Below are 17,698 nucleotides of genomic sequence, written 5' to 3'. Positions count from 1 at the left end.
CTTCATACCTCCAGCCCAGTTATTTGAGTCGGGGATCATTAGGCATTCATGACAGGCTCCCGTTGACAATCCTGCCAATGGACCGCAGGGAAATTACAAGGTGCTGTGGTGAGACTCCTGCTGCAGCACCTTACGTGACAGGAGCCGCGTTAAAGAGGCAGAAGAGCCCTGAATAAATCAAGTAATCTCCCACTGAAGGCCTTGGCTATTAAGGCCCTCTCCCTCTATCAGGGGACTTTGGAACTTTCACATTACTACCCCAGCGACTACTGTCAGAGTTCACCTGGCGGTCCCTGGGAGCAGTGCAAACAGGTACACGCTGGAGGGAAATAGGCTGGGAACCAGGGCCTTGTATCCCTGCCAGAAATTGGTTGCGTCAGGGAAGGAGTGGCCAGTGGCGGTCCTGGCAGGGGCTGGGAGAGAGAATTTAGGTTAGTGCGGTGAAGCAGTGGTAGGCTTTGCTGCCCAATTTTGACGCCCACATCTGCCACTAACCTATTCAATTTTGGGTGGGATAGCGTAAGAAAATCCAGTCCCATGTGCCTGTCAATCCGAATACAAGGCTCATAATCTATAAAATAAATTTAAATTTGAAAATTATCTAGATTATAAAAACTAATAAGAAATAAATATGGTAATTCTTGTCTTAATTCATTAATTCTTAATACAGATTTCCAGTAAAAACATTTAGTCCTACGTGGCCTATACTTGTTTAATTACAGGTTCTAAATAATGTACATCATCATATTTAAGTATCTGATAACAGCCTCTATAAATTACTAACTGAAACATCATCTGATATTGTTAGTCTTTTTTTGATAACTTCCCTGTATTTTCCCATAATTTTTTCCCCCAGTCTTCATCCTCAGCTGCCTTAACATCTCCCTTGCGCTAACTATTTATGACTGAGAAAGTGGGTGTCCTAATGCATGCCAAACCTCCTCCAATCTCAATTTCAACTAGCTGCTAGGAGATGCCAGGGAATGAATCCTCTGTCAATTTATGTGCCTTGTGGGGAAGCATTTGGCTTCGTGTCCTCCCGGAGTGACATGGCTAAGCTCAGCAACTGATGGGGAACTGACTGTCTGAAATATGACATGTTGATTCTCCAATGCAGCAGCCCTGCCATTATTATTCTTACTTGTTCACATGTTAACTTTAAGTTTAACCATTCTCGGTTGATAAATCAGCCTGCCTTTCAGCTAATTAAACTGTGGTATTTAAATGAAATGAAGCAATAACAGTTACTGTTTTCAGTAGCTAAAAATGACTGCTGATTTTCAGCTGATCCAAATGAATAAATCAATGAGAAAAACAATCTTTGGACCATGGTAGGTTATTGTGATGCAAGAGCTTAATATTATATTCACCTTTGCAACTTTTTCCATTTTCCTGCAACAAGTATCCTCTAGGACATGAACACTGGTAGCTCCCTTCTGTGTTCTTGCAGATAAAATTACAGGGTTTCGGTGCCTGCACACATTCATCAAGATCTAGCAATTGAGGAAAGTATAAATGATAAACTTGCTGTTATGTATCATGTATTTCATGGTTGTTATTAGAACACAGAAGGAAAATATTTTTGAGAAGTTTTAAAATTGCAACTATTAAGAGATTCACAGACAGTAAAATTCCCCTGAATAAGTATAATTTGAAGAAAAGTCCTACTGGGAACACACACTGTGTAAAAACTGATAATGGTACATATACAAGAGCTGTACGCTCTGCCCAACAGATGTATACTATTTAAGGTTAGGATATCTACCTTAGATATTGACTTTTAAATAACTCAGCTTGTCTTCCTCCTAAAATGTCAACAATCTTAAGGAAGGGATAACACTTACCCAGTTTACTGCATCCACAAATGCAAATTATACATAAGCAACTGTACCAGATGAGAGTGAATTTTCAACTTTCAACATCTAGCATGTACTATTTTTCTCTGTCGTTCAACAACTTCATCTTCCTTGCTTGTTCCCATTGCTAACTGTCCCAAAACAGGCAGTCCATCTCTTACAATGGCTTCTCTTCAAGCTTCCAATAGTCCTCTTAGGAATGCGCCAAGGTTCCATCCTTGGACCCCTCCTATTCCTCCTCTCAGCGACATTATCTGTAGCCATTGGATCCAGCCTCCTCATGCTGGTGACATCTACTGCTCCATCATCATCAACTTCACAGCCAACAGTATATGAGCTCACCGCTTAACTGATACCAAATTGTGGTAATCCAGTACTTTCTCCAACTTAATACTGGCAAGACTGAAACCATTTTGTTTGGCTCCCACTAAAAACACTGCACACATTCTATTTCCTTCCCTGGCTGCTTACTCAGGCTGAACCTGAAAGTTTCCTGTTTGACCCTTAGCTGAGCTCAAAACCGCGCATTACAGAGACTGTCAATTTCTACCTCCACGACATCACTCAACTCTGCTTTTACTTCCTTTTCACTGCCACTGAAACCCTCATCCATATTCTCATCATCTACAGGCTCGGCTACCCCGCCTCCCCACGCCCATGCTTCACCATTCACAAACTCCATCACAGCATCCTATTCTCGTTACCCATCACCCCTGGCTTTGAAACTTTCAAAGCCTCCCCATCTTCCGACTTACTGAATTCAAAATCTTCATTCACAAATCTCATCATGGCTACACCTCGGCAACCTTCTTTAACCCTATACAGAGGGGGGAGGGGGAATTTTAAACTTACGCCAAGGCTACAGTCGAGAGGCCCGAATCATTTTCGGGTTCCGGCCTCATTTGAATTTTACCAGGGAGCTGCAGGTGCCGGACGGGTACTCCACTGCAGCTCGTTGGTTTCAGCCGGTGGAAAATCGGCTATATGGAACTGGCTGGCTGGTAGGGCGGGTGAGAATGGGCTGGCAGGAGCTGGAAGATTTTTGTGGCCCCATGAAGATTTTTTAAAAAAAAACCTTTTCCTGAGCAGCCTCTGCTGGTTAAGCAGCTCAATGCCCTGTACAATTTGGACTAGCATGCAAGGCGCATACTTCGCCCATTTGTACATTAAACTTGGCACTGGGGTCCTATGACCGGCGTAGGACCACAATTTGCATATTTAAATAGCCTCCTGCATGTTTTGGGCATAAGTGCTGAGCACCAATTTAAAGGTATGGCTGAAAATTGAATCAGGCGAGCACTTTTTTCAGGCAAGAAACGAGTGGCTAGCAGTTGAAAATTCCCCTGCCCCATGTCGCTAATCAGATAGTGTCCTCTGCTCAATGTACTATTTTCTGTGCATCCCATTTTACCATCAGTGACACAGCCTTCAGCCTCTCTGCATTATACTCTGGAACTCTATCCCCAAATGCCTCTGTCTTGCTGCTTCTCCTCGCCTTCCAAAGCCTCCTCTATAGCAATGCCCTTTGTTATCTCCTCTAATTTCTCTCCTAATGTTGCTGCCATACGTTTCCCCTCTGTGAAGTGTCTTGGAACATTTACTACATTAATGAAGCTACATAAATGCATATTTTTGTGAGCTTGAGAAAAGTGGGACAGGAAAAATTAAATTCACGTGCTTTCTTATTATTTAGCTGCACCTTCAAAAATGTTTGGTTCCCTACTGTTAGATGACATCAGGTTTAATGTTGTGTTCAAAAATGAATGGTTACAATTTGCCACAAGCATCGATTAAGTTGCTGATTGCTTGCATCCATTATTTTTTAAGCTCTCTTTACAACTCTGTATGATCTATAACCTTGCACCTACAAAACGTTTTAAAATACTTGCCCACACAAGATGTGCCAGTGAGGTCTGTGGTGTAACCAGTCATGCACAGACATAGATACGATCCAACAGTATTAATACACTGTCCATTCTGGCAGAGGTTCGCAAGAACTTGACATTCATCAATATCTGAAACAAAATAAAATATTGTTTAAAGATACTCCAGGTATAATAAAACTGGGCAAACATAACACAAAGTAGCTTTCTCCCCTAAAGGTGCTGATACTTGATTTAGTAAAGAGTTCCAGTAGCATAGCTGCCTTCATCTTACCTTCCCCAACTGGTCGTTCCTCCTGTGTGCGCCCAGACAGTGAATCCTCGCAGGCTATCTGACTATGAAGTGTGCCAAGCCCAATCCTATCTTCAACTAATGTTCACACATGCCTACTCACCAGTAAGTGGGGGGGGGGGGGGGTCACTGCATAGCAATCCAAAGTTGGAATTCCCCTTCGCAGGGATGATGAGGCCAAATGTAGCATTCTTTAACATTCCTCAGCCAAGATCAGATAACTCAGCACAGACCAAGGACTAAACCAGAGACTATCCTAAACAGTATCATTAGGGCATGCATGCACACACACAAAATACATGTTTTTATTTATATACACATAGTTGTGCAATAGATAGAAGTTTTGTATTTCTGTATATTATCATTTAAAATAAACCCTAAAATGGTACGTCTAGCATAATCAAAAGATGATTGCATCTGAGCAGGATTATCTACTGCAGTCATCTAGCTTGTCCTGCTAGAAATAAAGAGATGTTCACCAGCTTAATCTCTACAGTCCACCGTAGAGCACGAGGCAACTCCAGGGGAATCTGCAGCAGCGCCTCCAGTTCTAGATGTCCTATGACCAGTCGGAATATCTCATGAATGCACAAATACTGCTACATAGGCCTTGGGCTCCAATCTATAACAGGCGATCTTTTTAAACCTCAGTCTATGAAAACAGTTCCCCTCTGACATTGCATTTGGCTGTGTCTGGGTTTGTACAGAAGGTTACTTAGGTAATGGTGAGAGCGGGCAGTGCACTTCTGAGGCCATCTGATCTTCCTACATCCCTTCTTTGATCTTCTTAAAAATCTAGTAAGAGGAGATGCACTGAATCCAATCCCCATAAAATTGAAGTCAAATGGAATTCAATAGTTAAGAGCAGTTCAGCTTTAAGAAAACCCTTGCACCTAGGCCAGAACACAACTGGCCTTTGATATCTAGTTTCAATGGGCATGCTGAATACATAGCTGGTGTGCAGCATAAACTCCAAGATTTTGCATGTTGGCCAATTTAGCCTTCATCTGCATAGCTTTTGAAGCTCGAATGAGGTTCTTGCACATTCTCTGTCCACTGGCATTCCTTGCTTTTGCAATCAGGTCTATGATTTCTGATGGTGTGTTATTTGAGTGGGAACCCAGCGACTTCACCACCACTCAAGTTCCAAACCCCACTCGCTCACCTCATGCTGGAGGATCCATTTCTGCTAGTCAGAATTTTTAATTGAATATGTGTTGCCAGCTCAGATACACAAGATGTCAAAAGTAATGGACAACTCCCACACATTATAATTCTGTGATCAGGAATTGCAATTGTTTGGGTTGAAATGATATATTTTCTCAAATATGAATAAACTGTTTGGAATGAATACATGATGCCTTCTGTCCACAAAATAACCCAGATATTCAAAACTGGCACGATCCAAATAAACAAATCTTTAAATTTCATAATACTGTGACACCCTTGTGAGCCACTGAGAGCATTATCTTTAGGAATTTAGAAGGGCCTCAGCTTAAAGAAATATTGTGCATATGGTGGTATCATGGGGATGTCAACTTGGGCAATATGCCTGATTTCTTTCAATATAACTTGCTAGCACCTTCGTAGTGTGGGACTCTCCCACAATATGTTTATATTGGAACCTGCTGCACCACTTCAGTTCCAACATTTGAAATTCCTAATGTGCAAATCACTTGATTCTTTCTTGCTTGTAAGGTTTATCCACGAGCATCTCTTTTACACTTTTATTATAGCTGATAGCTTAACAGTCAAATTCCACATCACGTTACAGTCACACTTATCATTCATTGTCTCAAATCTCTTTCCCAAGACACTTTGTTCACAGTTATGGTTTTTAACGCACAGTATACAATGGGCAGGTATTACACAGTGTTATCATGACGAATCATGACATACCATAGTGGTTCAGAATCCTTAAATGATACTAGCTCAATTGCTAAATTTAAATATGAGATAGATAGCTTTTTGGCAATCAAAGGTATTAAGGGATATGGGCCAAAGGCGGGTATATGGAGTTAGATCACAGATCAGCCATATCAAATGGCGGAGCAGGCACGAGGGGCTGAACGGCCTACTCCTGTTCCTATGAATCATAATCATCAGGGACAGGTGGAGTAACCCAGACTAAGATGCAGAAATATTACATGGCAGATGCAACTTTGTGCATAGAAGGATAATCTCACTGATCCTATGCTCCCAGCAGGGAGCCAAACTTGAAGGGAGCAGGTGTTGGAGATGGGGTTACAATAGTCTGGGGCTACAATACTCTTTACGATTCTTCAACCTGCATTGCCTTCAAACACCCCCACTAGCTCTGCGGGATCCATGAATTCACCCTATGGTTCACAAATAAACATTTTAAGAAATAAACATTTTATGTAACTTCAAAGTTGTAGATTTATATTTCAAGTTTGCACAGACAACCTGTTAAAGGATCCTTGAAACAAAATACAGTAGCAATGTTTGTTTTAAGACATTACATTCTGCTGCAATCACTGGGAAATTAGGGATAACTAATTTCTTTGTTGATAGATAGCACTGTGCCTGTCCCATGCCTGGGCAAAGGGCTGAAAGAGGAACATTGGCCCCATTACCTTTATTATTAAATGTAGAAAATACATTTTCTGTTTTTATTTCAGACATACAACTGCAAGCCATTCCCCCCTCTTTTATGCTTCAATTTCCCCTGTTTTCTTGCCTTTTCCCATGTGGCCTTTTCATCGTCTTTGTTATTTGCACATTCTTTTAATGTCTTTTCACTGCCTCACTGAGACAATCTTTGATATTATCTAACAGTTTCTTACTTTTCTATTAGCAGTTTGCAAGTCAGTAACCCCATTAACTTCTTTTCTGTCACTGTTCCTCCCCAACTTTTTTCATTACTAAAATGCTTGCTTATCTTTCAGTTTTCAGTTCTGACAATGGGTTATCCCCAAAATGTTATCTTGTCTTTTCTCTCCACAGATGCTGACAGAGCTGCTGGGTATTTCCAGCATTTGCAGTTTTTCTCCCTTACTATTTGTTTATTATTCTTATTATTTGTTTGCGTAAAATATATCTGAAACAAAGTAAACTTATCAAGCAGATGAACTTTTAGTTCAATAACTATGGGGTATGTTAAGTAGTATTGACAGCAACGGATAGAACACACTGAAGGAATATACTGAAGTGATTTTGGCAAGAAAATACTCTTTGCAAAATAGTTATATATGGAAATACATGGAAGTTACAACACGGAAACAGGTTACTCAGCCCAACCAGTCCGTGTTGCCGTTTAGCCTCCACGGGAGCAAACAGTTTTAATTACTTCTATCCACCCTGTTCCCATATCCCTTCAACCCCTTTTTGTTCATCCATTTATCCATTTCTAATTTGGAATGTTGACATAGGTTCACTTTAGGCAGAAACTACCACTTTTTATTACAGTAAAGAGGAAATATATACATCAGCAGCCAAATGTGGGTAACAACAATATCAGAATAGCTTTGTTTGCAGTATTTGCTTATGCTTAAATCACATCATGACCTTGCCCTCCTTATCTCTGTAACCTCTTCCAGCCCTACAACCTCCTTCCACCCCCAATTCTCTGTTCCTCTGACACTGGCCTCTTGTGCATCCCCCCCTTGCTTTGCCCCACCAGTGGCAGCCATGTCTTCAGCCGCTTAGGCCCCAAGCTCTGGAATTCCCTCCCTAAATCATGCTGCCTCTCCACCTTCCTTTCCTCCTTTAAGAGTCCCCTTACAATCCATCCCACTGACCAAGTTTTTGTTCACCCCTGCTAATATCTCCTTTGGCTTGGCATTAATTTTTCCTTACATCCCTGTGACATGGCTTGGCACTTTTCTACATTAAAGGCGCTATGTAAATGCAAGTTGTTATTGTTTTTTTGCTCTAAATAGCAGAAAATACTTGCAAAGAAGAGAAAACACTGAACTCTTCCAAACTTTAAAGCTATCTTTACATGAAAGCACTATTGCTATGGATCATTATATTTATTTTATTATTATTCCATAAGACATCATATGAAGTGTATTATTATCTTAAGTATAAACATGAGACAAAAACAATGAGAGAAATTATAGAGTATCTTTGATCAGCAGCTGACATAATTACCTCGTCCATCTGTGGTGTAACCAGGTCCAAGTGGACAGAGTTTCTTAAAGGGGCCTGTTCCTGGAAATGGGCAGATTTCACATTGTGCGCCCCAGCCACGTCCACCATCACAGCAGCACTCTGATTTTGTAACAAGATTACGGCTGCTGGAGGCCATCTGACACATAGTCTGTAGCACTTCCATGAAACAGAAACCTTTGCGGTTGTCTGCAATAACACAAGTGTATCAGTATGCGATGGAATCATTACAAATTACATTACTTTAATGCTGCTGAGAAATTTGTTAGCCACCATATCTTAGTTAAATCCACCAGCTACCTTCATTCACATCACTGGATTTATGATTGCATTAAGATCTACATAAAACGGACAACATTCACTGTTGCTGCTTTCATTTCCCCATGGATGTGAACATCACTGCCAATAGTGCATATGAAACAGCTAATAACAATTACTGAAATGGTTTATGAATTTACAAAGCACTGATTCCTTTAAAATTGCACACCAACATACAACCAATATCTATTATTTAGAAGCTATTAAAATCTCAATTCCTTAGCAGATAATTGAATTTTTAAAAAACACTAATAGCTAATAATAATAATTAATGTTAAAGTCAACTGCAGCTGCCTTCTCCAAGAAGGACTGGATGTTCAGACTTCAGTTTAGCATGAGTGGGAGCTGTGTAAAGGACGGCTGTCAGTGGCATTACTACTTTATAATAAATGTATCCACCTATTACAGTTTATTTTTAACAAAGCAATCCTTCAGTTTTTAAATTCCTTGGTAACGGTAGTTAATTTATTTCAAAAGTTGGAAGTAAAACAATCAGCTACAATAACATACAAATAGAACTATGGTGGAAATAATGAACCAATATAATTTGAACTTTTTCACTTAGATTACCATTTGTATATGATAAGTACGTAACAGTTTTGCCTTATTGAGAGAACTAGGTGTGTTGATTGGCACAGTGTCCTTTTACCTTGAGCAGCTAAGTTGGAATCTAGTCCAAACTGACAGGTTAAAATTCTCCTTCTCTCTGCCAGTTGTAACATTTATAAGTGAAATAGCCTGATGTGATCTCTGCTGAGTTCTCACTGAATATGGATGTTGATAATTAAAAATGCTCTTAATTTGGTACAGAACTAGCAATTTCATTTTGAAAGACTATAAGAATGGTTGAAGTGGAAATAAGAAAAAAAATCATATTAATTCAGTGGAGAGGGTTGCTCCTCCGAAGCTGGGATTAAGGCAGATTGTTGATATAGAGTATGGGTGCTTCATCCTGATCTTAGTGTTTAATGTTGGGACACCAGATGCCAAAATTGGAAAACTGCTGGTTTGTTTAGAATGATCAATTCCATTATTTTACCAATTATTGATGTAAGATTGCGAAACCTTTTGTTACCTGTGTTTTGTCACATTTTTTTTTAGAAATGAGTACCTTGTTAGCTTGTCTCAAATTCAGCCAGATCTCCCTTTATTCACTGACTCCCTCAATGACTGTTAGTACTTTATAGATTTCACTCCTAATTCCACTTAGCGTCCTTGGGTATATGCCTTCTGCCTCTGTTGATTTATTGGTTTTTAAGTCCTTTAAGGCTGCTTAACCCCTTTTTGTAGGTGATGTTGAAAGTCATTTTGTTTACGTATAATCTTCTTCTTACTAGTCTCTCCTGTGGTGCATACTTTACCTTGCTGAAAAGAAGCCCTCTCTTCTGCCCCCTTCCCCACCAAAACGCGTAAATAAAGTTTCCGCCGCACTTCTAGAGAAGTTACGGCAGTGTAGCAGCAGAAAGTCTGAGGAAATTCAGGCCATAGTATTTCTATTAAAATTACAATTGCCACTAAAACCAATGATCCTAATCATCCAATAAAAAGTAGAAACTCACCAACGCATTCAGTCTGTGTGGAAGTGGCTGTGAATCCTTCACTGCAATCACACCTGTAACTACCCGGGGTATTAATGCAGCGACCATTTTCGCAAATGCCAGGTTTGGTGCGACATTCATTTTCATCTGGATAAAATAATTATGCCACTTATTTAGTGCGGCATATTGCAAAAATGAACTCAAGTATGTTGTAAGCTGAAGGGAAGATATTTATAAAGATTTGTTTCATTACCAGTGCATCCTTCACCATCTGGCTTGCGCACTAACCCAGGTGGGCAGATACACATGAAAGTTCCAATCAGGTTCTTGCAAATCATTCCTCTTGATTCACAACCATCAAGTTGTTCCTCACATTCATCCTGATCTGTAAAAGCGTGCAACATAAAAATTGATGGTTTTCATTAACATTACAAGCACTAATTTAAAAATAGAATACTAATACACATGGCAACAAGAGTGAAGGAGCAGCTCTGTACGGAACTTCTGACCCAGGATATGAACTTGTATTGAGTTTGTTGTGAATTAGCACTTATATGTGTCAGCTTGGGTCAGATGGTAGCATTCTTGCTCGAGTCAAAAGATTGTGGGTTTCAGCCCAAATCCACAATTTGAGCATGTAATTTAGGCTGACACAGAGGGACTGCTGCATTTTTGGAGTGTCATTCTTTGGATGATCCCATCTGCCTGTTTAGGTGGACATTGAAGTCCCACAGCATTATTCATAGAAAAGCAGAAAGTTTTCATGGTGTCCTGGTCAACATTCTTCCCTTAACCAAAATAGATTTAATGGCAATTCTTCTCATTCCTGTTTGTAGGATTTTGCTGTGCTTAAAATGCCTGGAGCATTTGATCACATAACAATAGATAATTTGTTGCATTTAAAGTGCTTTGAAATGGATGTGATAAGGTACTATATAAATGCAAGTCTTTCTTTAACCTTCATGGGTATGAAATAACTAATGATCACATTTCAAAAGAGAGCGCTTAAAAACTAAAATGCTAATTCTTGACTATTTTTGTGCAACCTGTTATCAAGTGAGCTATCAAAATTCTTATAATGAAAAAAAACATTAAATCTACAAACTGCAGTATTTTTTTTACAACAAAGTAATAAAATGTAAATCTTGGGATTGGATGGTTCCTGAGTTGCCTTGTCCTTTAACTGCTGTGGTCTTGGTTCAAATCCAGCACAGACTGATGGGAGTAGATCTTGACTTTGTGCGATAGTGTAAAATGGGTGACAGCGAATTGGCAGCCATTTCCATTGTGGAAATAAAAATCAGGAGAGATGTAAAATGGGCTGTCAACTTACTATCACCCATTTTATACCATCGCACAAAGTCAATATCTACTCCATGGTTATAAAGTGGGCCTATCCCTCAGAAAGGCCATAAAGATGACTGAAATGGAAAAATTCGCACTGGAACAGATGAACACAGAACAGTTCTTCTAAATTTGGGGTTACGTCTCACGTTTGGGACAGAGAATAGAGAGCTTTATTCGACATGAAATCCATGGGCTTGATATTAACACGATGTTCAAAATGGAAAAGTGTTCTCCAGCACTAATAGATTTCATCTTGATGAGCTCAAAAGATTAAGTTATCAAATATTAAAATGGAAATTTGCACTCACCTCGGCACATCTTCCCATCTCGTCTGAGAACATAACCAGCAGGACATTTACATTCATATCCTCCTAACGTATTAACACAACGGAATGCACAAAGCAGAGGATTTTGTGCGCATTCATTGATGTCTGGTATTGAAAAGAAACAACAAGAATAAAATATTTTTTTCCCTCCCCAAACACTAACACGGGATATAATTCATGTTATTCAATTTGTAAAGCCTTTCCCCCCAGTTTTCTGGCTATAATTCCTCTTTTCTGTTGAAGGTGTTGACTCACACTGGACCATGGTTACACAGGCACCTGCAGCTATCCAGTATGTCATCCAGTATTTGACAATGAATAGCATCACAGCTAAACTCAATTCCATCCTCACCTGCTGTCCAGACATGTGCTCTATCCAACAGGAAGGTAACCGGGCAATGATCAAAAGTAGAAACCTTGACTAATGTTTCTGCTCATCACCTCAGGGATGCCCACACCATTTGTATTGTCCTGGCTGAAATCAATTGGGTCAAATCATATTAGGGATTGAACTCAGGACCTTACTGGTCTGTGTAGCTCAGTACCACACATGTTTTTAGCCATTGGACCAGTCGAAAAGCTCAGTTATATTATGTGTGTGTGCAAATAAAATAGAAGAATAAAGCTTACCTTCACATGTCATCATTGGTCCTGGTTCAAAGCCTTCTTCGCACGCACACTCAAACCCTCCAATCACATTAGTACATGTCCCATTGCCACAGGGATTACCGACTGAACATTCATCTGTATCTGTTGCATGGGAAATAAAACAGAAAAAGTAAACTACTGGTCTGAAAATTCTGGAGCCCTACTGCATTGCCAAAAGTACAGTAGAATGGGATTTCCACTCGCCAGCCTGCTGCGGCCCTGACCCTGTCCCAAATCCCAGGGACGGAGTCATTTGTTTAAAAGGGCCGGGGCCCACACCATTTATGGCACTTTCTATGTGTCTGCCCCACAGAGTGTTAGGAATTTCGAAGCATCGCCTTGCTGCTCCTTCAGGTGGGGATATGGGTAGGTTGCTGCAACCATGGATCTTTAATTGCCCCATTTCTACCAGGATGTCACAGCAGGCAAGTATGCCTGCCTCATGCACCTCATGCCTCATGTACTTTGCACTGGGGCTAAAGGAGGCAGAAATGACGGCATTTCTGGCAGGTGATCCCCATACTGCCAGTCCTATCTTTTCTTTTATCAGCATGAAAGGAGGGTGGACACAGGAAGTGCCTACCCCCACTTCGGTGGAAAGGAGGACAGGACCGATTAGAACTGGGTCCTTCCCAAAATTCCAGCCATCCCCCACCACCTGGCTTGCGCATTAGAAGCACCCTCACAGGCCCAGGAATTCAGAGCCCTACAACTTTAAAATTACTAAAAATTAGTGAACATGTGTATGTGTTAGCATTCTCCCTCCAGTGAGATCCCAGTTGTTGCTGTTTCCATATTGTATAGAGTTGGTAATGTAAATGGTGCTAGAGGGAGGTGTAATTAGTTCCAATTCTGCAAATCCTAGACCAGGTAGGAACTGACTCTTGCCTATAGGAAATTGAGGTGATGCAGAAAATTAATTGTGCCATGTTTTCTCTGCGTTTCAAGAGAACTTACCTACACAATTGACTCCACTGTAATCGATATTGAAGCCAAATGGGCATTCGCAGCGGAAAGAGCCATCAGTGTTGATGCACTGCCCATTTTTACAGATTCCTGGGTCTGTAGCACATTCATCCGTATCTTTCATCAGGGAAAAAATGTGGAAAAAAAATTATATTTTAACTGTGCAATCATTGTAAATATAAACTTGCCAATTACAACTGATTCCCATTTAAAGTAAATCTATAACTAATAAGCAAAGGCCTATTACAAACATAGTACTACAGTGAAATCTACTTATAGCAATCTTGGGTACAATGTAATTAATTAAAATTCATTTTCTTACAGTAAAATTAATACTCCATTTACAATGAAAATTTAAGATCTTCTATTGTTCTGCCTATAAAGCACTGATTCAGGGGAATTGGTACTTCCGGTTGTTCTCTCGGCATACAGACCAACTCTCTAAACTGTTTTTTTATGAATCATTCATTCGTCTGTTATAGAAAGCTCTCTCAGGATTTATAACATTATTTCCAGTCAGTTTTAGGTCAGGTTTACCACAAGAACAAGAAGGTGCAACTACTAATATTGAGAATGAAGTAACTTCATGTTTAATTCACTGCTTCCTATAATTGAACGTATTACATGTCTCCATTTCATCAAGCTGTCAATTGCTGGCATTTAAGCAGGTAATTACTTTGATTCCACGGTATATAAAAAGATTAAATCACACCTTACCTACACCTAAACCATCTATACCAATTGTAGTTCCAAGGCCATGGGGGCACAGTTGTCCAAATGCATCTAGAATGGAATTGAAAAATGTTAAATCAACTCTAAATGGATTTGTAGATTATATATAATTTTTAATATAATTAAAAAGAAATTAGAAGTGCATTATACATTGTACCTAGCTACATGTATATTTGAATTGCTGATAAACTCATTGGTACTGTGAATTTATAGTCCAATTTATAGTCCAATCATGAAAAGGGAACAAAAATGGAAAACTCAACCAAATGTATTCCAGGTAATGCTTACAGCTCTGGAAAAAGTGGAGAGAAATGCTGATTTGTCGAGACGTTTCAGGAGCATTCTAGACTAGTTTGGCAAATTCCAGACCAACAGACCCTTTTGTTTTAATGACTGTGGTGCTACTCACTATCCCATTAAATGTGCAAAGCACTATCTGTCAATCTCTACTTCTGCTGCTCCAGATGTGAAAAGGCCTTCCACTTACAACTAAATTAGATATCATTTTCAGCTTTGGGAATCGCAGGTCCCTGTCCTCTATTGGACCTTGATTGGAATGGCAGCAGAAAGTAACAAACGGGGAAATGGTGCATGAAAGTCGCAGGTCTCTAGTTGGGCACTGAAATAAATACAAAACATGCTGGAAATACACAGCAGGTCAGTCACGGTCTGTAAAGAGAAAAGGCAGATAATGACACTTCAGATGTGTACCCTTCATCACACCCAAATGATTGAAGGTACACATCTGAAGCATCATAACCTGTCTTTCCTCTTTACAGATGCTGACTTATCTGCTGTGTATTTCTAGCATTTTCTTTTTTTTATTTGAGCACTGCTCTCCTCTTTATGCATTGGCAGCTAGAATAGGCCGATGTTTTCCGATTGCCATTATTTTAACATCAGAGGTAACCTATTTATTTTAAGAAGTCAGAATAATGCTGATTGGATAACATAGATCAAAATATAAAGGACATATCAATTTATCACAGATCAGTCCATTATAAGCAGTGTGTGAATAAATGGAAATATCTCTAACATTTGAATTCTCTACCCCAGAGGGCTGTGGACGCTGAGTCGTTGAGTATAGTCAAGGCTGGGATCGATAGATTTTTGAACTCTAGGGGAATCAAGGGATATGGGGATTGGGTGGGAAAGTGGAGTTGAGGTCAAAGATCAGCCATGATCTTATTGAATGGCGGAGCAGGCTCGAGGGGCCGTATGGCCTACTGCTGCTCCTATTTCTTATGTTCTTATTGCATTTTTCTAGGAAAACAAATAGAAATGAAGTATAACAATTGAGTCAATTTTTCCAATAATATTCATTTTTTTCCTGTCTTGACAGTTAAATTTACTTCATTTTAAGATTAAATAAATGACATTAATACAGTTCTGCTCAGTACAAGATGCAAGTGTTTAGTTGAAAACATAACATAAGGAATATCTTCTTCACAGCTTGCCTCAAGGAACAGATTACCGCTGAGTGCTATAAATACTGACTCTGCTGAAGTACTACAAGGGAATTGGTTTGACTCTTGGCTAAGCAGTGAGTGACATATTGACAACAGTGTGTGTCAGCATCGAAGTACTGGGTGGTGGAAATAGTATCATTTAGATTGGCAGGAAACAGATGTGTACAACACAATACTAAAGCCTAGATATTATCATGCAAATGCTTATCTATCATTTTTAAAAGGTGCTAACCCATTTAAAATACATAGGATTTTGCTTCCATTAAAATAGCAGACAGAAATGTGGCATGAAGCATGAGAGAAGCGGCTGAGAGGAACATGAAGCGTGAAAGAAGCGGCTGAGAGGAACATGAAGCGCGAGAGAAGCGGCTGAGAGGAACATGAAGCGCGAGAGAAGTAGTTGAGAGGAGTATAAAGCATGGCAGAAGTGGTTGAGAGGAGTATAAAGCATGGCAGAAGTGGTTGAGTGGAGTATAAAGCATGGCAGAAGCGGTTGAGAGGAGTATAATGCATGGCAGAAGCAGGTGAGAGGATCATAAAGCATGGCAGAAGTGGTTGAGTGGAGTATAATGCATGGCAGAAGTGGTTGAGTGGAGTATAAAGCATGGCAGAAGTGGTTGAGAGGAGTATAAAGCATGGCAGAAGTGGTTGAGAGGAGTATAAAGCATGGCAGAAGTGGTTGAGAGGAGTATAAAGCATGGCAGAAGTGGTTGAGAGGAGTATAAAGCATGGCAGAAGCGGTTGAGAGGAGTATAAAGCATGGCAGAAGTGGTTGAGAGGAGTATAATGCATGGCAGAAGCGGTTGAGAGGATCATAAAGCATGGCAGAAGTGGTTGAGAGGAGTATAAAGCATGGCAGAAGTGGTTGAGTGGAGTATAATGCATGGCAGAAGTGGTTGAGAGGAGTATAAAGCATGGCAGAAGTGGTTGAGAGGAGTATAAAGCATGGCAGAAGCGGTTGAGAGGAGTATAAAGCATGGCAGACGTGGTTGAGAGGAGTATAAAGCCACGGTCGAAGCGGCTAAAAGGAGCACTGTAAAACAAACTCAGGGAAAAATCTGAAAAAGTGACATCGAAGCAGAGGGAAGAGCATCAGAGCCCGAAAAATTAGAGTTTAATTTGCTATATAATTAAGCCAAATGTTTAATTCATTATATACTTAAGCTAAATGTTTAATTAATCAGATCTAAGGGGATAAAATTAAAATTAACAAAACAGAGGCTTAAAGTGTTCTGAATTTTATTAAATTAAAATCTGGTATATATAAATAATAAATAGTTAGGAAATAATAAAATAAAGAAGTTAATAAACAAAATACAAGGCTAATTAGCTACAAATTAATCTGAAATCAAGCTAAATCCATCTACTAAATATAATCTAGATCTCATGTAATTGTATTATATCTAGAACTAAATTAATACATAAATAAAAATTATAAATGGCTGTGCAGGCTATATGTTGGGACTGTGATATGTGGGAGTTTGTGGACAGTGAGACTGTCCTGGATTGCCACATCTGCAATAAATGTCTCTGGCTTGAGACACTCCGGCTCACAGTCTTTGAGCTAGAGTGCGAGTTAGAGACACTCCAACACAAAAGGGAGAGGGAGGAATTTTTGGATAGTTTTCACCAGAGTACAGTCACACCTCAAAGGAAAGTGTAACTGTTAGTCAGCAGGGTAAGGAGAACTAAGGGGAGATAGAGAAGGGGGTCCCGCAAACAGTGGTCCTGTCCAACAGGTACACTGTACTTGCTACCTGAGGATAAGGAGGCAGGATGGACAGCCAGAATGCCAACCATGGCGCTATGGAGCAGGAGGCAATCCAAGGTGGGGAAAGGTTGTAGTCATATGGGATTTGATAATTAGAGGGATAGATAGCGTCCTCTGTAGTCGCAACCGAGAGTCCAGAAGGGCGCATTGCCTACCTGGTGCAAAAGTAAAGGATATCTCGGGGCAACTGGAGAGGAACTTGGAAAGGGAGGGGGAGGATTCAGTTGTTGTGGTCCATGTTAGGATCAGTGACATAGGGAAGAATAGGGAGGAGGTCCTGCTACGGTAATATCAGAAGTTAAGACTGCTAAGGTAATATCAGAAGTTAAGAACTAAAATATAGGACCTCACGGGTGATAATCTCAGGATTACTATCTGAGCCACGTGCTAACTGGCATAGGGATAAGCAGATCAGGAA

The 17,698-nt window shown here is 40.0% G+C and overlaps 1 protein-coding gene across 1 annotated transcript in view; it reads right to left on the bottom strand.

Moving 5' to 3' along the window:
* Nucleotides 1-17,698, bottom strand: part of LOC137304686 (fibrillin-1-like) — a 462,162-nt gene that overhangs the window by 25,743 nt on the left and 418,721 nt on the right. Inside the window, exons 51-59 of the mRNA XM_067973343.1 lie at nt 14,026-14,091; nt 13,300-13,425; nt 12,325-12,444; nt 11,677-11,799; nt 10,275-10,406; nt 10,043-10,168; nt 8,148-8,354; nt 3,746-3,871; nt 1,371-1,493 (exon numbers count right to left, since the gene is read on the bottom strand). Of these exons, the coding sequence (XP_067829444.1) occupies nt 1,371-1,493; nt 3,746-3,871; nt 8,148-8,354; nt 10,043-10,168; nt 10,275-10,406; nt 11,677-11,799; nt 12,325-12,444; nt 13,300-13,425; nt 14,026-14,091 (1,149 nt within the window). The remainder of the gene's footprint in view (nt 1-1,370; nt 1,494-3,745; nt 3,872-8,147; nt 8,355-10,042; nt 10,169-10,274; nt 10,407-11,676; nt 11,800-12,324; nt 12,445-13,299; nt 13,426-14,025; nt 14,092-17,698) is intronic.

This window comes from Heptranchias perlo, chromosome 38, assembly GCF_035084215.1.
Source record: "Heptranchias perlo isolate sHepPer1 chromosome 38, sHepPer1.hap1, whole genome shotgun sequence".
Taxonomy (NCBI): Eukaryota; Metazoa; Chordata; class Chondrichthyes; order Hexanchiformes; family Hexanchidae; genus Heptranchias; species Heptranchias perlo.
The sequence above is the reverse complement of the archived record's forward strand: the minus strand, read 5'-3'. Positions and strand labels throughout refer to the sequence as shown.